The sequence below is a fragment of the Poecile atricapillus genome, chromosome 1, assembly GCF_030490865.1.
Source record: "Poecile atricapillus isolate bPoeAtr1 chromosome 1, bPoeAtr1.hap1, whole genome shotgun sequence".
In the NCBI taxonomy this organism is placed as follows: domain Eukaryota; kingdom Metazoa; phylum Chordata; class Aves; order Passeriformes; family Paridae; genus Poecile; species Poecile atricapillus.
The window spans coordinates 143,431,575-143,447,024 of record NC_081249.1 but is presented as its reverse complement, the minus strand read 5'-3'; the positions used below and the strand labels follow the sequence as shown (position 1 = coordinate 143,447,024).

Here is a 15,450-nt window from a genome sequence, read left to right as displayed (position 1 = left end):
ACTGACATCTGTTAGGAAAAGGGAATTGCTTTGATATGGCAGTGGTGAGGTATAAAAAAAACCCCTTGAAAATTAAGAGAAGGAAACGTGTATCTGCAGAGCTGATTTCCTTAGAGATGTTTGCTTTCCTCATTGGCTTTACGAGCCTTTGTCAGAAGAAGCATGGGTGTCTCCACTCCATTTACAAACCAGATCTTTTGGACCTGCCTGCAGACCATGCAAGCAGTAAAGGGGGAGCTGACCTTGCTTGTTTTGTTGTATTTGAACATCTAAATATATGCAGGAGAAATAAAAATGGCAACAAGGTTGTCTCCTGTTCTGCACTGCCTGAGATGCTCTGCTGGGAACTGTCTCTTGTGTTTAACCTGGAATAGATTTTTCCTGGAAAAATATTCAAAGCCTTCAGAGTGGAGCCAGGAGTGGAGTCAGTGCAATTCTCTGACACAGGAGCAGGGAGCTCAGAGAGCACCTGGCCCCACCTCAATCCAGCCACTGTGTTTGAGTATCCACACTGGTAACATTGTGCCTAAACACTGCAGTTTGATATTTTTGTCTCACTGGCAATAATGTAATCTATCTCAGCGGTAGTGTTGTGTTACAAAATCTGTCACAGATTTCCTGCTAGCCTGATGGACATGATGTCTCTTCTGCTTGTGCCAAGCAATATAAGAGTAATGTAATTGCTACAAATACGAAGCTGGGAGGGTTCATTGATTGGCATCTCTAGTGTCTCCCCCCATTTTATAAAAATATTTATGAAAGAATGAGCACCTTCATAAGAGGATAAAGTCTAGCCTTAACAATAGGTGTTTTTTTGTTTTTTACTCTTAGCAGAAGGCTGTGCTAAGTTCTGCTGCAAGGTTTTCTGCTGCTCACCCTAACTGTCTTTAAAGTCACTTTATACTTAGTTTTATTCAGTATATTCAGTAATAGTAGCACAGTTTCTAAATATGCCCAGTTTATTCTGAAGGAATTCAGTAGCTAAATTTTTAATTGACATTGGGCCCAAGATCAAGAACTTCTACTAGGAACCCCTCTCTGTGGCAGCAGCTCTTCTTCCAACTCGGTAACTCAATTTTTGCTCTCCTAACCTCAAAATCCTATTACAGACCTTGTCTTCTGCAAAATGAATAAATTCCCATGGCTTCAGCTGAGACATGTATTATTCATGTTAGTATGAAGGGAAAGTAGGGTGTGTGGTTTTATAACTTGGGAGTGTTTTGAAGGGGTCCTGAAACAGTGAGTCATTGTTAACTTTTTTCTGTCTTTGAAGTGTCTGCTCTCAGTCTGGAAAGAACTATTCCAAGGATGACTCAGGGGGGGTAAACCACACCATAGTTTAATATTTGACTAAGACTAAAAGAGGTCTTAGACACGCATGCCTTGTAACAAATGCAGTGCAGGAGCCTCCATCACCTGCTTTCTTTCTGTGTGATCGCTCTTGAGTCCACAGCACCTGTCGGCAGCTGGATGCTCACCTTCCAGGAGGAAGTGGCTACAACAAGCAGAAAAATAAGGAAGACTTGATTCAGGTTCCCCTTTGCCCTGCTGTGCAGCCCAGCTCCATGGCATCACCATGCCCAATGACTTCCTCACAGCAGCTTGTCCCACCAGCTGCTGCAGACAAATCCATTCTGTTGTGTTTTACCTGGGAACAGCTCCGTGTGTAATTAACACTTGGGAGACAGGTTTGCTTGTTTGTTTTGTTGTATTTGCCTCAGGTTAAACCTCCTGGTGAGGCTTAGGGGTGAGACCTGGATGCAAATGACGGCACAAAGATGTGGCAAAGGAAGGAGACAGGAAGGGATCTCATCAGGCTATGACTAACCACTGGTCCTTTGTGGAGCAAAGGAGGAGAAAGGATGACAGGCTGCTGAGTCCTCCTGAGAGCCATTCCCATTGCATCGAGGTAGCTTTGGGGAAGGCAGTTACAATGAGGGTATATAGTTTCTTCGGGGATGTTCTTGACTACAGTTTCATGGTACTGTTTTTTATTTAAATGTTGCTGGTCAAAGTAAACCCTTAAGGGCAGGAGCACTGGGAAAGAAAGAAGTGGAAATAGTGTCTAGACTGGTTACACCAAGAAAGTATTTGCATTTTTGTCTTGTCCATGCTACATTTTTACAGGGAGATGGGTATGGAAATGTGAAGCAAAGAACCCTCAGTTTGCAGGAACTAGAATAAACTTAGATTTCCTGCCGAATTTCTCACAGGCAACTTGATTTGTTCTTCATAACGTCTGTGAGTGGAACAGGATTGGCCATCGGGCTCCCTATGGACTCTCCTCCATTACTTCCTTCAGCTTTGCCAGAAATCTTCTTTCAACACCTTCAGGGCAGCTGCCAGTGCCCCCTGGGAAAGTCTGCTCTCCCCTCTGCTTGTAGATGGCAATTTCCCTGCAGGTGTGAGCAGTACAGTCCCTGCAAATGGAACAACACCCTTTCAAGGGGACTGGGTCATAATAAACTTCTTGGTGTAAGAGCTGTACAGCCTCTGCAAGCCTAAAATGTTGAAAGCAAGCTGGAAAACAAGGAAGATCCCCTTCACCTATTCTGCCAGTGCTTCTCTTGTCTCCAACTCCACTGTTCAAAGACTCACTGAAACTTCTGTGCTATATGAAAATACATGCCTCAGACCTCTTCCTCTAGAGAAACAGCAGAGTAATGAGGGAACACAACAAACAAGAGGGTTAGCAGCAAACAACACGGGCAGATTTCCAAAGATCTCCAAACAATTATTTTGGCATCTAATTCATGTTGTCAGCTTCACCTACGTATTTAAAGGGAAGGGGGCCTTCTTCCTCAGTGGAGATGCTTACTCAACATGCTACCTCATGCTGGACACAGACAAGGAAAACTGGTGTGCCAAAGGAGTAGGTATAACTATTTCTCATTTACCCTTCTGAACTGCTGATGAGACATTAGCCTTTATGCTTCACTTGACTGCCAGTAACAGAGGCCAGAGGGAGGGCAGGTGGGCAGGCCAGCTCACCTGACCTTTTTATTGCTGAGACCTCTCTATTCTCTGAGACAGTGCCAAATAGTGTAATTTCGGGTCGATCAGTCAAATTGGGAAATGTTTTCCTCTGGCACTTGCCATTATTCCTTCCCAGTGTCTTTTCAGTGCCTTATGGAAGGTGAGCCTGTCAGGAGAAAGGAGTAAGGCTGATCAGTGACACCTGGCTGAAGAATGTAGAGGCTTTCCAGCCTGTGCTGATGGGAAGGTGGCAATACTTCTCAGGTGAAGCTGGGGACTGTATGAGCTGGATATCCTGGTCTGCTTCCCTATGCCTCCAGAAACTGAGGGTGCATTCTCCCTCTACTCGCTAGAACTCTAGGGCAAAGGTGCAGCCTTTTTGGTTTCCACACTCCCATGCAGACACTGAAAAATAAAGAAAGTGGGTGATGGACATCAAGATGCTGGGTGTACTGGGTTGCTCACTTAGGGCTCTGGATTTTTAAAATCTTCAGTCCTGTCTACATTGTCTTATTGCACAACATTTTTTCTGTGCCTATTCCTGTTCCCAGGAAGGAACAGAACCTCTTTACCTTGTGTTGTCACTCTAGTATTGATACAGTCACCTCTGCTAGCTTCTCTGGTTTTTGTTAGCTATCACATTTTCAACCACAGGGAAAGTGATTATTTTCTAAAGCAGGTGGAGAGTGGCTTCTGCTGTCTTGAAGGGAAATGTTCCTCACTAGGCTGGGACTCAAGGGAAAGGGGCCAGCCTGGTTCTGTGGAAAGATGAGCTGGGGCCCTGCTGAATAATTAAGTACACACCACAGTCATCAGCTCAGGAAGAAAGAGAAGCACCATCTTAGGTCACAGGTGTGGGATGGAGATTACTAGCTTCAAGAATGGAGGAGTGTAACTGGATCTGACTCATGCCCTTGGATGCTCTGCTGCCCGGATCAATGTCACAGCTGTTTGGTACTATGATGCCTGTGCTCAGCTTGGTTTAGTGGCTCTCTCTGGCACCACATAGAGTCATAAAAGTCCAACTCCACAGTACTGAATTCTCCCGTCCTTTCAGAGGCATCTCTCTTTTAGGGTAGGCCTGGAGGATCAGCAACCCCAGGTCACACACACGGAAACTGAGGCATAGTGTTTCTTTCAGTCTAACAATTCAAATGTGTTGGCCATGTTTAAACACCCTTTATTCACCAACATAAATTATATGCAGATTTGCAGAGCAAATGGTCACAAACAGCTGCAGCAGGAGGTCCATTGGAGCTTACATGTGCACAACTCTTGTGAAAAACCAGGTTGTCTGATTAGATGATTTAGTTGCCCACGTATGTGTGTACACTCCAGAAATTTTGGTCCAGGTTGTACGCCTGAGGCTATAGGGAAAGATAACTAGGCTGAAAATAAGATTCCATCTCCCAGCCATGCCTGAGATCGCTGAGATTCTGTCCAAAGAAGATAGTGAATGTCTTTCTGTCCCTTTGGCCACGTGAATGTGCTGTGATGCAAACAAAGGGCAGGATGGGGTGTGGCACTGTGAAGGAAGTCTTGAAGCTGCTTCTTTTTTGGTGGCAGCTGGCATTTACCAACACTGGCAGGTGGCTGGTGCACCTGTAGGAGATACTGCCTCATTCACAACATCCTCTACCTTGAATGAGGCACCTGAGTCCTGAGCCTGCAGGAACTTCTACCACACCCTCAAGCACTGATCTTGCACTGGCTTTGCTTTTTCTTCCTGCTTTGATCATAGTTTAAAACAGTTTATTACTGGAGGAGGCCTACTTTATCAGTAAAGATTTGCTTCTATATAGCCACTTTCTTATTACAACAAATTCATGACTAAACTGAAATAAGCCAAAGCAGTATGATGAACATCCTGTAATCTGGCTCATTTTGCCTTACAGCTTTCCTGAGAGGACCTCTGACATCATCCTCTGAACGTCTTGTTCAGCTGTAGGGTGGCACTGATAGAGCAGCACGAGGGCTTGTGGCCCTTGGCTTGCAGCCCTTGTTTATCACTTTGTTGGTACAGTACAGGCCCTGGGGTGACTCTGAGTTACTCAGAGAACAGGCCTGTGGATCTTTTCAGATGTGGCATCTCAGCTCAAGTGAGGTTTCAACTCAGCAGCAGTTCAAGCTACTTGAAGAGCCACTAGAGTAGGTTATGTTCTCTTTTCCCTCATTTTCACAGCTCTCATGTGACTTCTGGATCCTTTGCTTCATAAATTCAACCATGCTGGCAGAGTGTTAACAGGGCAAACCCTGCCTTTAATGTAGAGATTAACTAAATTGCTCAAGAGTTAGCACAGGGGATGGAAGAAAGGGGCTTCCCTGCCAGCCTTTCAGCCGCTGCAGATATTTGGAGTGACTCAGCGATAACAAGTAGCTTCTCCTTTAAGTCTGGCCCTCTTTCTCTGCTCTTAATGCCACCCTCTCTAGAGATTCTTGGGATGCAAAGCAGTACAGTTTTCCCCCTCTTTTCCCCTTTCAAATATGTCAGTCCTTGAACACCAAAATAGAGCACTTCTATTTGGAGACAGGAATGTGTGTCCTTTGGTCCAGACTTACCTTGTCAATATCTGCCCATTTTAGGTCATGTTAACCTTTGAAAAGTCAACAGTTGTAAAGACATTATAAGTTGTTCAATGGGTTTTACAAGGATTCCACCTCGTTAAAAATCTCTGAAGAAACTGCACTCGCTATGTATGCTATGAGCTTCTCAACACAGATTTTTCTGTGTAACTTTGACCCAAATAAGGAAGTTTTAGGAATTGGATTAGAGGAGAGATACTGCCAAGCAGTATATGAGGAAAAATGGGTAAAGCTGCTAAAATTACATGGCTAACAGTTGTCTTCTCAACAGAAGTTTTAGGCTGTCAGAAAAACAGAGGAGATAATATCAGTTTCAGGTATACTTTCATACTTTATTCTTCATGTATGTGAAAGCAAACTGCAGAACTTCCCATCTAAAAAGGAGGGGTTTTTTCCCCCCTCACATTAAGGACTAAAAGAAGGGCTGTAACAGCCCTGCTCTTCTTTTTACCATCCTGTGTACAAGATTTTGCTGGTTGGCTGTACCACCATCCCTTTGGGGACAGAACTGTGTCAGGAGGACTGCCCCTCTGCAGACTGCCTCACGCTGCCTGGCAGCACCTTTTGGTGGGAGAAGGGTCAGTTGCTTTTCCTTTGGCTTATTTAGCTCTTGGCCTCCAAATTGGAAATACCTTGGCTCCTGGCAGCAGAGGCTTACTTGCTTTTTCCACATGAGTCATGAGACTGGAGGTGTTTGATCTGCTTCAGGATGGAGAGTCTCAGTTGGTTTGTCCATGTGGTGGGGCACCTCCCTGAGCAGGCTGCTGGAGGGCTCTGGGAACAGCTGAATAAAGAGGGGTGACAGCATCTGAAGGGACACAGATGTCCCAGTGTCCTGGCACCTGTAATCACAACCAGCCTGATTTCTGTTCCTCTGAACACGACAGCAGTGTGCACTTCTCACACATATCCTTCTAAATGGTATAGGCCAATAATGCTGCAGACCTTTAACCAGCTGTGAAAGAACTGTAAACCAAGCATTGATAATATATAGTCTGATAGCCATTTATGATGCCTCAGCAGGTGAACCTGTTTACCGTGAATACTTTTTTGTGGGAGATGGTTCTATATCCCTAGTGAGGTCTTCCCCTGCAATGCCATCTCATCAAATACTGTACTTTTTTCATAATATGAGCACAAATATTTTCTTTTATCCCAGAATTTCCATGCTCAAATCATTTCAAATTCATGTAATTGGGATTTCTACAGAAATTTTTGAGACAGCTGGAGTTAACCTAGAGAATATAGAATGAAAAATGGAACTGCTGAGCTCAACTATGGGTTGCTGTGTCATTTCCTGACTTACTGCTGTAAAATAATGGATGAACTGCCTGATTCCAGACCACTTCTTATCTGTACTGGGTCCACTGCTGTAGATGAAAATGCCAAATATACCATCTCAAAGGGAACTAAACCCTGTAGCTGCAGGAAGTTTACTGAGTGTGAACTGCAGCAGGATTCAATGCATTATGTATGGATCAGCCCTCTGGAATTGCACATGCATGTAAGTTATGCCTGTAGGAAAACCGTAATTTAAAACCTCCTTCTTCCCCACCTCTTGGAGCTGACTTGTGTTAAATATTAACAAACATGGTTCATCAATTCCCTGGTTCACTTGGCTTCTTTTAACAACAGATGTTATTACAACAACTCTGCCTACCTCCCTACTCCTGTCAGCACATCTGATGGTGAAACCTAAGAGTCTGCGGCTGTAACTCTGCCTGCAGAGCCTGGGTGCTGCCCCAGCCCTGGGCCACCCCTAACTCTCTCCCTAGGAACACCAATGCCTCCCACCTTTGGTGCCTGTAACTAGCTTGTGCTGGGAGACAGTGGTTGCAGAGAAGCTTTGGTTAAAGGAGACTGAGAAAAGGTGTGAGGGAGCCCAGAAGGTGAGTTCCTGCTGTCTGAGGAGGAGGCAGTGAGGATGGCCAGCAACTCCAGTGCACTGCCCCGGGTGACTTTCCAGACGCCAGAGAAACCTGGGGAGGAATCATCACACAGGAAACTGGGCAAGTTGACCATAAAGTACAACCGCAAGGACCTACAGCGCTGGCTAGACCTGGAGGAATGGATCAATGCCCAGCTGCAGGAGCTGTACCAATGCCGGGTAAGTAGCTGGGGGAAGTCCAATTGCTTGTCAGGTGAATGGATCTAGAGGCCCTGTGTGCTGGCACAGATGTTTGTTTGCTCTGCCTCACTAGAAACAGCTCCTTGTCTTCAACTTCCATCAGGTATCTCCATGCCCCCTCTGCAGCACTCTGACTGGTGTGTCAGCAGGCAGGGAAGCTTGCACTGATGCAATCCAACTGGCTTTGAACTGCCTGGTGCTGCACGCACTGAGGGGATGTAGCTATTGCTCAGCATGAGTAGCACAACCTAGAGAGATGTATAAACCCAGGATGATTCTTGTTGCTGAACTCCACGTGGTGAGTGGTTTTGCAGTGAGTAGTATCCAAGCTAACTGGGTTAGAGTGATCAGTGTATCCCTGTTCCTTTTTGACACAACAGTGAAGCTCTACCTGCTGTTTGAATGAGACACTTTGGAATGTGCTGTATCTGTAACTGCAGAGTCTGGACACGCTACTGGCAACAGGGAAGAATGGGAAAAAAATTCTTGGTCAAATGTAGAAATCTTATGCTTTCATCTTCACCAATTCCCTTTTCATCTTCCCTTTGCACTAGGAGCAGTTACTCCCAAATTCTTCCCGCCTGCTTGAGAGCTGTCCTAGTATGAAAGATCCAGGAGTGCCTACATCCAGCACCTGAATAGTATAGGTCTTTAGTTGAGCTATTGCATTTTTTTGCTGGGTTAGTGACATTCAAGTTCCATTGAATAGTACATTCAACCCATTCAAGTTCCAGCACTGCCTGTTATATTGAAATTTCAACCCTGTACTATTGCTTCTATTCATATATTGTCCTTAGATGCATGACACTCATGCTGGGTGCTTTCAGAAGCAATTGTGCCCTTCTGTGTTTGAGATAATCCTTTGGAGTCTGGTACAGTAAAAGATGAAAGGCTTTTCCCCATTGTATATCATGGTCTCAAACCTTTTTAAATAGTTTGATTAAGGGTTTTGCTTTTCTCTCTAGGGCAGTGGCTGATACGGTAGGCGAACACAGTTTTCTTGACCCACAGAGAATCTCCATCTTCAAGAGATGACACAGATGGGTTTAACAAACTGTGTAAAACCACTTATTTATGTCCTGGATGGGAACAGACTAAATGAACTGTCAGGCCCTTTCTGTCCTGTATTCTGTATTTGCAGCTCAGCACAGTGTTAAGCACACTTTTGAGAGACAAGGAAATAAGAGCTGATGATTGCTTAGAGTCTTCTGCTCTGAGCATCAGCAGCTTCAAATTGCAATCAACAGTGAAGTGGACATGTTAGAACAGGCCAGGAATGGTGGGCTTCATGCTATTTGCCATGATGGTACAGAGAAATTTTTGCCTGCCCAGGCAGATTTTCTGGGCCTGAGAGCTACAGAATCATGTCACCTCCACAGCTGAAGACCCAGACTTCAGGAACTGCTTCTAAGTCTCTACTTATTATTGTTGTTGCTGAAGTTTTTTATTGTTATAATCATTATTATAATGATTTTCTGTGTGACTGTTTCCTATTTGATATTTGTGGGAATGTGCCAGACTCATGCCATGTTGGGAGATAAAAATAGTTCATTTCTGTTTTATTTATGCCTTATGCAAAGAACAGGTAGAAAACAAATATGGAGAAAAAGGTCCTTCCTTCTGCTGCAAATGCACGTCTTCTCTGAAAATGAGTATATTATTGCTTCTGTTCTGTTAACCAACTTTTTTAGGTTTCCCAAATATAGCTTGCTTAGTAAAAATGACTAATCTTTTTACGTTATTTGTGAATTTCCAGTTGTTTTCTACAGCTTATTAAAATGATAATAATAAATTCTCAGCTGCATCTTAAGCCTCTTCATAATGCATTATGAAACATTATACCGTGCACATGGAAGCAGAATCTATCAGCAGACCCAGTCAGACAGACACAAAGTTCAGTGTGTCTGCAAAGTGCTGCAGACGTGGTAGTCCTGGTGAGCAAAGGCTGTTCAAAAGAGCGGCAGTGACAATATTGCTTCCCACACATGCCTGCGCTGGCATTAAAGGGACTGTCCCTGCAATTGGTAGCTCAGTTCACAGAGTCTGTTTCCTGACTGTTGAGGTTTGCTAGAGATAAGCAAGGAGAATGGCTGATGCTTTGATTAACAGAACATCTTGTCCTTTGGGGAATCACTACACTTTTGAAGAGTTAAATTTTTGGCACTTTTTTTCCTGAGACAGACAAAAAGCAGTTGGTATTACCAGTAACATGACCCAATATGGGGTTCTCCATGTGCTATTCTTACTTGCTGTAGTGTAGAGACAGACCTTTACACTTGTAAAGGTGTCAGAAAAACAAGTCAGTTTATGACTTCTGTTTTCCAGAGAATTAAGTAAGAGCTGTTCACTGTCATCAGAGTAGCTGCCCAAAGGGGATTCTTTTTCCCTACTGCAAAATCCCAGCAGGCACAAGTGATAAACCCAGCCATGCCCTTACAGGAACAGATTGCTAGTGGATTGCTTTTGCTAGTATCTCTTCAGCACAACAAATTTCCCTGCTTCCTGAGGTATTCAGGCCAGCATAAGAGATTTGCTACAAGGAACTACATAACATAATGTTGTGCCAGGTCAGAGACTGTTAATAGGATCTCTTCAAATACATACATGTGTCACAGTAAATTACTTGTAATCACAGAGATGTCCAGCAGGTCATCCTACTCTCCTCTGTGCATTGTGACACGACTATTCAGTTGCCCTGCTTCTTTGGGTTTCCTTGTATCCATCAGCTTCCATTACAATTGTCTCTTTGTTACCTCTTACTTTGTTCCACCTGCCCTGAGCAGTGCAGTGTTCCTGAGTATCTTCCAGAGATTCGAATGCCAGCAAGGTTAGTTCAAACATCATCTCCTGATACAGGGAATGTTATGATATTTACTGTCACAAGGATTTTTTGCAACAAAGCTAAGACTCCATGATTTTCAAGAGGATTCCTTGCATATGGAAGCCAGAACAGCATGCACACTAGGACTAAAAACCACAGGGATTTCCTACCCTATCTCGCCTTCTCAGCCTACTCAGCTTCTTAACCACAGACAGAATCAGACTGGATTAACACCTATTCTAAAATGTCACATATAAACTATTACTTTTAAGATTGAATACTGTGTGTGTCACTGTGCACTCTGGTTTATTATTTATTCGTAAGTTAGCTGTGTATTAAAGCTAAAACAAAGGCTTTCTACTTACTCTCTGGCTTGGTATCAGTGACTGCTCAGGAAAAGTTTCTTTTTTTCCTGTAAGTATTGCCTTTAGTGCTTAATGTTTTACATACACATCCATAAATGCCACAACCTGGCAACCAGGTACTGTGCTGTTCACCCAGTACCCTTATTCTACTGATTACTATGCCAAAATATCACTAGTGTTGTGTTGTGATTCATTTTGCAAATACACTTGAAAAACACAGGCTGCTTTCCTTGTGGACATTTGTGAAGCTAAAATGTGTCTGTGATAAAGTTTACAAATGTTTCCCCCATGCACCCCCATGCACCCACTACAAGATTATTACTCCAGTCACCAAAACTTGGGGTCCCTCCTTCATTAAAGGAGACTATTAGGAAACTAAAGGAGACTATCCCTCTCATGTCTATTAGAGAAAGCTGGGAAAGTATTGTGAGGTCATTCAACAGCGTAACTATTTTTCTCTCCATTACTGCAAAAAGCCTTAGTATAAATACAAAGTAGGTGAGTGTGATTAGCATAAAACCCTAAAATCTCCTTCTATTATTTATGCCTCTCTAAGATTAAGCCTGTTGGAGTTCTGTTTGGTGAGATCCTCACAGATGAAGGGTGTCACAGGCTGATGTACATGGCACTGCAGTTTGATATCCTTGAAATGGTCTTCCAATGATGGGTGATGATCCCTGAGCAGTGTAGTGGTTGGAAAAGATGAAGAATGTGTACAATAGGATGGCTGTCACAGATACCACAAAGGGGCTGGAACCCATGCCCTCATTATAAGAGTCTCCCTTTTTTGAAATTATTTATATCTTGACCTCAACATTGCAGCATAGTTCTATTGCAACTCAGCTGCTTAGTTCTTTAAAGATGGCCTCTAGAGTTCTTAGAAGTTTGAAGGTTAATTAACTCTGGTGGTTCTTTTCCTTTTTAGCTAAGAGAGGAAACAGAAGCAGCAGCTCCTGAACCACAAATTGATCTTGAAGATCTCCTGGAGGTCCCAAATGAAGAACAGAAATTAAAACTACAGGTCAGATAGAGGGACTTGGTGACTTTAAGTCATTGAAGTTTTCTTCATAAAGACTAGTGGGATATGGTGTAGAGTATAGGTGTTTGCAGTGTTGCATGATACTTTCTTGTGCCTTCCTTTTTGTAGGGAGGGGAGAATTAGACCATCTCATAAAATACTGAAATGATGACTCCTTGTTTTTTCAGGAAATCCTCCATGAGTGCTCCAGCCCCACAGAGGTGAGTAAAGCACCATATAAATTTACATGTATACATGTTATACTATTCTGTTACAGTGTCTTTGCTGCTGCTTCGTTGAGTAGCCAAGACACGACACTATCCTGCTGCAGATTTGTTCAATCACTTTATTCTGTGATTGTAGAATTACATATAAATGCACATGGATGAGCTGAAGGCAGAGCACTGGAGCAAATAAGGAATTATGCTTCACCATCAGAGGAAGTTCTTTCCATGTTTTGGACATCCTAAGCTGATCAGTCTGAGTTGCTATGTGATCCTCAGTGTAGAAAAGCCACAGCCAGTGACATAGCTCACATAACCATTTTTTACACTGTTAACTAAATGCGTTCTTAGCTTAAAACACTCTAGGGTTATGAGTGATACAAATGTAGAATGGCCCATAGGTTGGACTGGGCAGATAACTGCTGAGCAGTGGTCATGTAGGTTAGTTTTACACATGGATTTTTTCCCCCCAGGTAACTTTACAAGTTTTGACTTTGAATTAGACAGTTAAATCCCACAATGATTTAATTCCAGATGATTGGAGGCAATACTGTGTGCATGCACCACACCGGGATTGCCTTTGCTGCACATGCACTGTATGTGAACATTCTGCTTACACATCATCCATCAGACTTCATGTGTTGTCCAGCCAATGTGTCTGTGCAGTGATGAACATAAGAAATTGAGATAAATGCATGACTAAAATTCAATCACTGAATCACAATTAATATCACTGAAATTAAACTGGGCTGTAGCAATCATCACAGATACTCTCCTAGAAGGCATTTCAGCAAAGCTGGCAATATGAAATAGACTGTCTGAATGTCATATGCGAGGCAAGAATCCCACATTCCCAGAGCAATAACTGAAGAGAGTTTTCTCTGCTAAGTTATAAGCCATGAAAGTGTCTTGTGGACACCACAGTATCTGCTGAATACAGATACTGCTGCCTCATTGGCAAAAACACGTACTTTCACCCTGGGGATCTTGAATCCAGTCCCCTTGAAAGATTACAGCAATCTAACTGCAGAAAGCAGACAAGACAAGGACTGACTGAAAAGGAATGTATGATCCTAGGCATTTACTTCCAGAGCACATTGTGGCAACTTCTGACGACACAAGTGAGGATGCTGGGCTTCCACACAGCACAAATGGTAACAAGCTGCAGTACTTCCAGTGACCTTGCCTAATTACAAGAACATGTAGCTATGTCTTTGGGCAAGAAAGGCTGCACACTTCTTTATGGTGACGTTACTTGCCACGCAAAGGGTAAAGTTTGCACTAGTCACATTGCCCTCTGCTTGGAATAACCAGATAGGCTAGTTTAGTTCATAGTCCCTGGCTGTGTCAGCAAAGTAGTCAGGGTTTGTCTCCATTAACTGCCCATCTATCTGCTCTGCCTGTCCTCAACCCCTGTGCAATGTTCCCATTAGTCCTACATGTTTTGCTCCACCTCTTCTCTGCCAGCCACTTCCTTGTAGAACTGGCACAGCTCCAGGATGGTTTGTAATTCACAACATGGAGCTTTACTGGTTGAACAAGAGGGACAACTTGCTTTGCCCTAGATTGGGAGGGCAGCAGAAGTGGGCAGGAGGTTATGGTGGCAACAGGAAGCCAGTGGAACCTAAAAGAGAACAACAGCATCCTGAGGTCATCTCATGGTGGTAAAAGCAGGTATCTGGTATGAAGAGGGTCAGGCTAGCTCCTGAGGAGAAAGTCATGTCTGTTCCAAAGGGAGACAGGGGAAGGGAAGCAGAGGAGCTTTTAGACCCTTCTCATCCATCACAAGGTCTCCTTTCCTAAGCTAAAAGATAGGTTTCCTCAATATATGTCAAAATTCTGGTTTCTGCTCAGTGCGAGGGTGAATGTGGGGATGATGGAAATGCCATAGTACTGTCTGGGCTGGTGAGCGCTGGAATTAATACGACATCCTTCTTCAACCAATTCTTATCGTAGGACTTCATTACGGAATTGCTTAGTCGATTGAGAGGTCTCCGGAGAGTCACCAATCCTCAGAAGAAATGACCTTGCTCACATGGAGAACCCAGCTTTGGTTATAAGGAAACGTGTATCTTCCTCACAAAAACCAGGATCAGCAACAGAACTTCTGAATACTTTTAGGACTTACTATTATTGAGAAACATCACCAAGTTTGTGAACTTTGTACCAGTGGTTTGAAGTCTCCACTCCTTCCAGATCTACACACACAGCAGGGAGCTAGATTGTACATTTTCCTTATTTTTAAAGAGTGTGTTAACCTGAGGAACAGGACAAGATGTCCCTCTCCTTTAGATTCTTCTAGGAATTTCCATGCTGGCCAAGGAGCACTGAATACAATTCTCAGGAGCTCATCAAGACTTCTTTTTTTGTCCACTGCAAGGAAAACAAGGCATTGGTTATCACTCATTCATCAACATGGAAAATCAGCCACTGTTAAGCTGCACCTCATTTCAGTCTGGCTTGGACCCAACTGTGATCTCCTGCCTGTTACTGCTGTACCTGACTCTACAGCATTGCACATACTTTGTAAGTCTTATTAAAAAGTATGTGCCTCTGTTACTTATGAAGGTTGGACAGAAAAGATATAATAGTTTGAGTGCACCTGGCCTACTTAAGGGGAAGTTTGTGAAACAGCTGCTAAGGCTAATGGCTGATTTTTTTTTTCCTTTTTGTGGAATTTAAGACTTATGACTTAGATGCCTTTTCTAAAGGAACAAGGTCTGGAAATTATTTTTCTCCTAGTTTAAAAAGATGTTGGAAAAATACTCAATTTTATATTAAAACAGAGAAAACCAGCTATGCACTGCTTGATTTTGCTCTCTCTTTAGATTCTAAAGAAAAACTGAACTAAGAAAATACCTGCTCCCAACTTCCCTTCAGGGAGCATCTTGGAGCGAGTCTTTGCAGACAGGTAGGTCTCACAAACGAGCAGTGAAGTAGGACACTTGAGTGTCCACAAGAGTAGTACCTTGCTGCACAAACTCTTCTGGCTACAACTAATGTTTGCCTGGAAAAATACAGAGAAACTACATCCAGCCTCTCAGCAAGTCAGTAACTTGACACATGTGACTAGGAAATAAGACAGCAGATGGAGGCTGATTGCTTAGGCAGCACACTCTCACATTATGCACTGTCCCTACAGTGATGCCTGCCATGCAAACACAAGACATGAGTCTGAATCACATCCAGAGGGGCTCCTATGGAGCAGAATGCTCAAGGCCAGCTTTTGAGTATATCTTTTGTTTGTTTGGTGAGCCGGGGCAGAAGGGGCCGATTATGGAACCAGAGGGACATGCAGATTAGCTAACAAAGACAAACAAGGAGTCTTGGGCTGT

General features: G+C 43.4%; 1 protein-coding gene across 1 annotated transcript; it reads left to right on the top strand.

Moving 5' to 3' along the window:
• Positions 1-7,227: 7,227 nt before the first annotated feature.
• Positions 7,228-14,187, top strand: PPP1R14D (protein phosphatase 1 regulatory inhibitor subunit 14D). The gene is made up of 4 exons (XM_058853546.1): positions 7,228-7,666; positions 11,799-11,894; positions 12,080-12,112; positions 14,072-14,187. The coding sequence occupies exons 1-4, from the start codon at positions 7,484-7,486 to the stop codon at positions 14,138-14,140; spliced, it is 381 nt and encodes a 126-aa protein (XP_058709529.1). The 5' UTR covers positions 7,228-7,483; the 3' UTR covers positions 14,141-14,187.
• Positions 14,188-15,450: the final 1,263 nt, after the last annotated feature.

What these genes read in the sequence shown, in the direction of transcription:
- PPP1R14D (XM_058853546.1), top strand. Translation starts at nt 7,484, where the DNA reads ATGGCCAGCAACTCCAGTGCACTGCCCCGGGTGACTTTCCAGACGCCA. An exon ending in AACAGAAATTAAAACTACAG is followed by an intron (nt 11,895 to 12,079) that starts GTCAGATAGAGG and finishes TTGTTTTTTCAG; the next exon opens with GAAATCCTCCATGAGTGCTC. An exon ending in AGTGCTCCAGCCCCACAGAG is followed by an intron (nt 12,113 to 14,071) that starts GTGAGTAAAGCA and finishes TTCTTATCGTAG; the next exon opens with GACTTCATTACGGAATTGCT.